This window comes from Cebus imitator, unplaced genomic scaffold (genome assembly GCF_001604975.1).
Source record: "Cebus imitator isolate Cc_AM_T3 unplaced genomic scaffold, Cebus_imitator-1.0 Scaffold331, whole genome shotgun sequence".
Taxonomy (NCBI): Eukaryota; Metazoa; Chordata; class Mammalia; order Primates; family Cebidae; genus Cebus; species Cebus imitator.
Window position 1 is genome coordinate 999,607 of NW_016107646.1, and position 8,696 is coordinate 1,008,302.

Genomic DNA, 8,696 nt, shown 5'->3' on the forward strand with positions numbered 1-8,696 from the left:
AAAAAAAAAAAAAAAAAAAAATTAAAGAAAGAGTAAGACCTACCTGAAAAAACTAAAAATGCCAACTGAGCAGCAGCTTCTTCTAGTCATACTTGAACATCAACAACATCGATAAGGCCATGTAAAAGTCAGCACTAAGGAAGTGTTATTCAAGGCAGAAAAGCAAAATGACACTTTTATAGGGATTATGAACAGAATAAGCAACAGAGACCAGGAAATTACAGAAAAAGATAACCACTACATCATGGAATGATAAGAAATAGAGTTTCAAAAAGGGGCATCACTGTATACAATGAGGGACTGCACAGCCTTTGTAGACCATCAGATGCAGAATTCTGGCACCTCCTCCACTTGACCACATTATTTAACCACTTTGAGCCTCACTTAATAAGGAAAACATAAAATATGACCAATATATTTGAACATATGGGGCTTCAAATATATTGGTCATATTTTATTTCTTTTTCTTTTTTTTTTTTTTTGAGAAACAGTTTGGTGCTTGTTGCCCAGGCTAGAGTGCAATGGCATCATCTCAGCTCACTGCAATCCTTGAACCCTCCTGGGTTCAAGCGATTCTCCTGCCTTGGCCTCCCAATTAGCTGGGATTACAGGCATGCGCCACCACAGGCCCAGCTAATTTTGTATTTTTAGTAGAGACAGGGTTTCTCCATGTTGATCAGGCTGGTTTCGAGCTCCCAACCTCAGGTGATCCACCCACTTTGGCCTCCCAAAATGCTGGGATTACAGGTGTGAACCACCGCACCTGGCCCATATTTTATTTCTTAAACTCAGCTGTGATACATAAATGTTTATTAAATCAGACCCCATTATGCTTCGTTGTTTTTGTTTTGTTTCTGTTATTTTGAGACAGGGTCTTGCTCTGTCCCAGGTGCTTTACATATCACCTCATTTAAACCCCACAATACATTCTACAGATGAAGAAATTGAACTTAGAGGTAGCATAATAAGCAGCAGAGCCAGGATTACTATTTCTTAGGATTTAAACAATTATACGTAAATTTCCTGGCAAACAGGATGACCTCAAAATGAGTAGCTATATTTCATTATTAAGAGATAATGATCAATAAAGGCAAAACTGCCAGTAATTCCTATTATAGCCTTCCATATGGCAAACTCTCTCAACATCCTCATCTATAAACTAGGATTAATGCCTATAACCCAACTTACTCCATAGGGTTGTTATGAAGATTACATATTATGAATATGAAAACGCTATGAAAAAATGTTGAGAGGCATTCGGATATAAGGGATTGATGCTACACACCTTTTGCCTTCAAAATACTCCAAAATAAGTCTCTGAATGAGCTAAAAATAAGTCTGTTAAATGGAAAACCACCACTTTGAAAAGTATAAATCACCATGGAATTACCACCTACACCTGCCCCTGACTCCTCCAGGTTCTCTAATGTCTCTCTACAAGGGCAGGGATTCCCTTACACCTTTTAATGAAATTCTGATAACTTACAGTATAGTTAATCAATAGAGAGCTTCACTTCAATTAAGAGTTGTTTAAACTGGCCTATTGTGTTTTCTCAGAGGTGCTCCTTCCAGTTCTTCCAGAAAAGAAAAAAGTGCCCAATTTTCTTCTATTGTATTAAAAGGGTGCCCAGTGAGTAGAATGCAGGTAACTTACAAAATGCTAGAAAAGAATATCTATTGACTTGCTCAAGATATCTGACAGCAGGTCGCTTTTGGAAACCCCTTCACAAATCCCGTCTTTTCACCTGAGCAGATGGCTTCCAGGCCTCGAGGCTCACATGTCTAGTCACACAATTCACAGTAGCTCCCAAAGTTCCTACCTTTTCAATTATCCCATGTTCTTGAACACGACACGTTTCATCTAAGAACCTCTAGCTGTCAAAGCATATGAACTCTTTAATCTTCACAACAGCACTGAGAGATTACTATACTTATTTTATAAGTTAAAAATGAAAGACTGAGGTTAAATGTTTTAGCAACATCAAACAATTCGTTAAGTCATTCCTGGGGAGAGAGGAATGAATATTACGAACTTCTGGCAATGGACAACCTAGATTTGGCTTCGTAAGATCATTGCAAATATTAGTTCAAACACATACACTCTTGTATGCATATATTTCCAACATATGTATCAAAGATTAAAGATAAACTATTAATAACAGTAAATACCATACCAAAGCAGCACTATTTTTACACGCAAAACTATATTGGGGGGAGGAGGTCTAATTCAAACCTCCCACTGTCTTGCATCCATAAATACTTTTGAACTTGAGGGGGTAGGGGGAGGAACACCTGTCAGAGCAGCACATCTACAATGTTTTACAGACTGTGTAGTTATTAATATTTAATTCCTTAGCCATAAGCAAACCACCTTCTCAAAAAAACAAAAAAGGCAGCATTACTTGACAAGAAAGTCTACCTGGTTGTAAGAAGACCAATAATTCCCCGGTTTTAGGTCTCCCAGACTTCGTGAACTTGCCAAGAGGGATCACCTCACCCGCCCCGGGAGGTCAGGCAGCGGGGACCCCGGCGCTGCCCACCCGACTTTCCACGCGCCAGGCCGCGGGGGAGGCTCCGGCTCCCGCTCCCCTCAGGCCCCCGCGTCGCCCCGTGGACAGACGCGGAGGGGCACTCAGACCCGCCTCCAGACCCTGACGCGCCCGGCGCGGGCCAGGCGGGCGGGGAAAGGGTCGCAGCAGGGCCTGGCCTAGCCGCCCCCGCCCCGCGGCCGCCGGCGCAGCTTCCCTCCTTCTTTCCGCTCCCCGATTCGTTACCTCTTAGGCGCCGGCTGCTGCTCCATGACGGCCGGGGACAGAGAGAGGGACCCCGTGGACCGCGAAGGCCGAAAGGAGGAAAGGAGCCGGGGCACCGGCCGGCCGAGCCCAGGGAACCACGGAGGGAAACTCTGGGAACTCGGACCAACTTTCCCGTAACTCCGCGGCGGATCTCCCTCCCGCTCCGGAGCACGGCTCCTCCCGCCCCGCCCCCGGCCGCCGGCCGCCCGCCCGCCCGCCTCCGGCAGCTGCCCAGAGAGGGTGGGCGGGACCGGGAGCCGCGACGGGGGGCGGAGCCTGCAGCGGTCTGGGATGGCGGGCGGGGCCGGAGCCGCGGCGGGTGGGCGGGGCCGGAGCCGCGGCGGGTGGGCGGGGCCGGGGACGAAGGCGGGTGGGCGGGGCCGGGGACGAAGGCGGGGCTGGCCCGAGAGCCCGTTGACCGGGAAAAGGAGAAGGTTCTGCTAGAGCGAGGGGGCGAGGCCGGAGCCGCTCTAGGCTGGAGAAGGCAAGTCCCTCCGAGCTAGCCCAGGGCCCCGCCCGTCGCTTGCCCTCGCTAGGGTTTGCCCTGATCAGATTTGATTCATTTCTTTGGCTTTCCCAAGGATACATCCAAACATCGTGTGAATCCGTTTGAAGTATTACTTTCTAACTGCCCACGCTTACCTCTCTAGTTCTGTTTATAATTATTGGTTGTGTTTTCCCCCAGCCATTTGACATGTGTAGGCCACAGTACTAGGGATACTTCCGGAAATTCTTGTTTCATTTTTATTGTGGACAAGCTCCTCGCTAAGTTTCACAATAATTACATCTAATTACAGAGAAAATAATTAGTGCAATGAGAGCTCTCGGTGCACCAAACTCAGTTCACTGGGCTCTTGCAGCTGTCCAATTGGGTAATGTGGCAAGCCTGTCACAGATTATGGTGCCAAGAACAATAGTCCAGAAAAGCATGTTTCCTTCCCTTTTTGGTCCTCTCCCACAACCTGATCCCCGTATCCCTCATCCCATTGTAATTTGACCACTGCATGTATCCATATTGTGGGTATACTTTTAACTTTAAATTTCATATATAGATACCTTTCATATAACAATATATAGCTGCTACATGGATTTGCTTGTTTTTGTCAGAAATTGTCAAGATGGGCCCAGCACGAGCGGCTCATGCCTGTAATTCCAGCACTTTGGGAAGCCGAGTCGGGCAGACCACTTGAGCTCAGGAATTCAAGGCCAGCCTGGCCAACATGGTGAAACTCTGTCTCTACTAAAAATAAAAAAATTAGCGGGGTGTGGTGATGCACCTGTACTCCCAGCTATTTGGGAGGCTGAGGCAAGAGAATCGCTTGAACCTGGAGGCAGAGGTTGCAGTGAGCTGAGATGGCGCCCCTGTACACCAGGCTGGGTGACAGAGCAGAGCCTGTCAAGAAAGCAAAGAAAGGAAGGAAAGGAAGAAAGGAAGAAAAAGAAAGAAAGAGAAAGAGAGAAAGAAAGAGAGGAAGGAAGGAAGAAGAAAGAAAGAGAGAGAGGAAAGAGAGGCGGAAAGGAGGGACGGAGTGAAGGAAGGAAAGAAGGGACGGAGTGAAGGAAGGAAAGAAGGGACGGAAGGAATTGTCAAGATGTAGAGTCATATAAAGTTTTCTTGGAGGTTAGAACAATAAATATGAAGAGAATGTTAAAGGAAACAAATTTGAAGAGAATGTTGAATAATGTGAATATTTGCCAAAATTAAACTTGTCTATTAGCAGCTAATACAAATTTAGTTTAGTCCTCTTTTTGCATTGTTTCACTATGTAATAAACTTGCACTATTTATTTTCAAACCATTATGATCATTTTTGAAACTCAAATTTTGAGAACAAAGAAAAGGTTTTGTTTTTGTGTTTGTGTTTGTTTTCAGACAGGGTCTCACTGTCACCCAGGCTGGAATGCAGTGGTGTGATCATGCCTCACTGCAACCTCAGCTTCCTGGGCTCAAGCAATCTTCCCGCCTTTGCCTCCCAAACTGGCACTGCCCTGCCTGGCTATACAATTTTATACTTGTTTGCATTTATTAAAGACCCACAGTCTGACTGTTCAGAAGTAACAGGACAATAACAATTTAAAAACCTAAATATTTAAAATGCTAAAGCTGAGAAGAAGCTTTGAAATTACCCAACGCTACCCCCCACTCTCATCTTCACTTCTTCACTTCCATGCCATACTCCCTTTTTTTTAGATGGAGTTTTGTTCTTGTCACCCAGGCTGGAGTGCAATGGCGTAATCTCGGCTCACTGCAACCTTCACCTCCCTGGTTCAAGCAATTCTCCCACCTCAGCCACTGTAGCAGCTGGGATTACAGGTGCCCACCACCACGCCTAGCTAATTTTTTGTATTTTTAGTAGAGATGGGAGTTTCACTATGTTGGCCAGTCTGGTCTCAAACTCCTGACCTCAGGCTATCCACCTGCCTCAGCCTCCCAAAGCTGGGATTACAGGCATGAGCCACTGCGCCCGCTCACTCCCATTTTTCTGTTTCATAAGAGAAACCTTTTAAGGAAGGCTGGGCGAGGTGGTTCACACCTTCAACTCTAACACTGGAAGTCCAAGGCAGGCAGATAGCTTAAGCTCAGGAGTTCGAGCCCAGCCTGAGAAACATGGTGAAACCCTATCTCTAAAAAAAAACAAAAATAGCTGGGCATGGTGGCATGCACCTGTAGTCCTACCTACTAGAGAGGCCACGGTAGGACGATTGCCTGAGCCCAGGAGGCCAAGGCTTCAGTGAGCCATGATCAAGCCACTGCATTCCAGCCGGAGCAATAGAATAAGACCCTGTTTCAAAAAAGAAAGAAAGAAAAAAGGATAAATAAATAAATAAAATGATCTCTGAATTGTTTTACCAACTGTAATTTCCAAGGAGACTTCCCCGATCAAACCACCAGTGCCATCACCCACTTCCTGTCACTCACACTTAAGTTGTGAAAGAGATGCCTGTCTTATATAGGTCCGTAGCACCCTGTGTTGGCTTTGTATGAAACTTATCACACTATATTGAAGTTCTGTTTATTAGACTGTCATCCCAACTCAACTATGAGTTGATTGAAAGTTGAGCCATATCTTTATTCTCGATACCTTGCATAGCAAGTGCCTGATACATAGTAAGGGCACTGGGTTGGATAGCTTCCTTTTAGTCCTGCAGAATCATTCTCCATTCTTTTCCACCTGCTCTCGGCTCTGAGAGCAGAAGCCCCTTGGCTTTTGGTTGGGTCTGATGATAGGCCCAGCAAGAGATCATCTGAGGGAGAAAGGAGGGTGAAACTATTTGATGCCCTGTTCCCTTCCTGTGATGTTACCTAGGGCTAGCTGTGTTCCAGAGAATCATGGCTCTTCGCAAGGCAACCTACTCTACCCAATTATCGCTTCTTCCCCTTGACCCTTTGGGCCTAGGTGTCATGGCTGCTTTGCTATTCCCTGAGTTTCTTCTCTATGTCCTATGTTCCCCTAACCTCAATCCTCAATTGATGCTTTGTAAATTAAACTCTCTTCAACTGATCCTATGATTGTACCTTCTAAAGGGCTTATGATCCTGACTGATATGCCCATAAAGAATTGTGGAAGGAGGAGCGATAATATCAGAAAATAAATTTCTAAGGTCTTTCTTCAACTTGAAAAGGGAGAAGGCTAATAAATATCATATGACTCCTCCATTTTCTCATTAAATCCTGAAAACTACCTTGTGAAGTAGTTATTTCCATTTTATAGGTGAGAAAACTGAGGTTCAAAAGTGTGAAAGGAGTTGCCCTAGGACAAACAGAATGTCTGTATTCTAATCCAGGCCTTTATGACTCCAAAGCTGGGCCTCATTCCACTGTAAATCAGTCAACAAATATTTCTTGAGCACCTAAATATGTCAGGCACTGTTCTGGGTGCTGGAGATTCATCAGTGAAGAAAAGAGACAAGTAGACAAAAATCCCTGCCTTCAGTGGGTGGGGTTTACATTCTGGATGAGAAAACATAATAAGATTAAAAAGTACCTAGTAGAGCATGTTAGATATTGAAAACTGATAAGGAAAAAAGGTGAAATGGAGAAAGGGAATATAAAGTGAAGGGGAAGAGGCCAGATGCGGTGGCTCAAGCCTGTAATCCCAGCACTTTGGGAGGCCAAGGTGAGCGGATCACTTGAGGTCAGGAGTTTGAGACCAGCTTGGCCAACATAGTGAAACCCTGTCTCTACTAAAAAAATACAAAAATTATCTGGGTGTGGTGGTGATCGCCTGTAATCCCAGCTACTCAGGGGTTTGAGGCAGGAGAATTGTGTGAACGCAGGAGACAGAGGTTATAGTGAGCAAAGATCACGCCACTGAACCCCAGCCTGGGCAACAGAGCAAAACGCTGCCTCAAAAACAAAAAAAAAAAAAGGCCAGGCGCTGTGGCTCATGCCTATAATCCCAGCACTTTGGGAGGCCAAGGTGGGCAGATCTCCTGAGGTTGGGAGTTCAAGACCGTCCTGACCAACATGGAGAAGCCCTGTCTCTATTAAAAATACAAAAAAATTAGCCGGGCGTGCTGGTGCATGCCTGTAATCACAGCTACTTGGGAGGCTGAGGCACAAGAATCACTTGAACCCGGGAGGCGGAAGTTGCAGTGAGCCGAGATCGCACCATTGCACTCCAGCCTGGGCAACAAGTGCAAAACTTCATCTCAGAAAAATAAATAAAAATAAAGTGGAGGGAAGGGATGGAATTCAGGTAGGACGGCAAAGGAAGATCTCAATGAGAGAGTAAGGAAGTGGAGGCCAGGGCCATGCAGATAGCATGAATGTGAGGCCAAGGGAACAATAAGTGCTAAGGCCCAGAGGCAGGAGTGTGCCTAGTGTGTTGTGTGTTACTGAATAAAAGCAATTTTTTTTTCCCCTGAATTAGAAGAAGAAAAAAGTGCCTCAAGCTTCTGTTTTACTTTGTCTGTGGAAAGTCAACTTGAAAATTCCGAAAAGAAAGCATAGAAGTCATCATTCAAACTGCAAATTAGGGGCAGCAGCATTCATGAACATCTGAGATACAGATAAGGGTCACCCAGCTTCACTTAACTGTGAAATTAAGGTAATCTGTTTCTGCTTCCAACAGCTCCATTTGAAATCGAGATTAAATATACACTTTAATTATACTAGCAAACAACTGATTACAATTCTCAGTTGAGTGCTTTAAGAGAAATGGGAGAGAAATCTGCAACCTGAGATCCAGTTCCTTTGAATAACGAAAAGCACATTCTTTGTAACTGAATACTTACATCACAATGTTTAAAATATTAAGATAGAAAAATATTAAGGTAAAAAAATTTTCCTTGTACTAGTTGCAGCTATGCATTGAAACTACAATTTTGTATCTCTCTTAGGCTGGAGTACAGTGGCACAATCAAAGCCCACTACAATCTTGAACTCCTAGGCTCAAGGAATCCTTCTGCCTTAGCCTCCCAAGTAGCCAGGACTACAGGCATCCACCACCATGCCCAGCTAAGTTTATTTTTGAGTTTTGTAGAGACAGGGGTCTCACTGTGTTACCCAGACTGCTCTTGAACTCCTGGTCTCAAGAAATCCTCCCACCTTATGCTCCCAAAGTGCTGGAATTACAGGCATGAGCCACCATGCCCAGCCTCATTTTTATATTTGTTGGAAAAATAATATTAAGTAACAAATGTTAATTAATCTTTTCTGCTATAATAAGAAAGAGTTTGCAGGAGAGAAATCTCTAATCAAATATATTGTGTAGGTTTTTATTTGCAGGAAAATTTGGAAATGTTTTCCTTCAAGAGGTAACTTTACAAAACATTTTCTCTTGATCTGCTCTCTTTTCTAACTCAGTTTTATAGTTAGTTTGAAACTAGCATGTTGCATTTGAATTTAACCTCTGTCCTCCTTTATCATAACAATTTTTTTTTTTTTTTTTTTTTTTTT

The 8,696-nt window shown here is 44.3% G+C and overlaps 1 protein-coding gene across 2 annotated transcripts in view; it reads right to left on the reverse strand.

Moving 5' to 3' along the window:
- The window catches only part of STK3 (serine/threonine kinase 3), a 346,273-nt gene extending 343,260 nt beyond the window's left edge, over window positions 1–3,013 (reverse strand). The window contains exon 1 of one of the 2 annotated variants that reach the window (XM_017505001.2): window positions 2,775–3,011. In XM_017505001.2, the coding sequence (XP_017360490.1) occupies window positions 2,775–2,800 (26 nt within the window). In that variant the 5' untranslated portion in view covers window positions 2,801–3,011. Of the gene's footprint in view, window positions 1–2,774 lie in introns of both variants that reach the window. The other variant, XM_017505002.2, reaches the window with a different exon arrangement.
- Window positions 3,014–8,696: the final 5,683 nt, after the last annotated feature.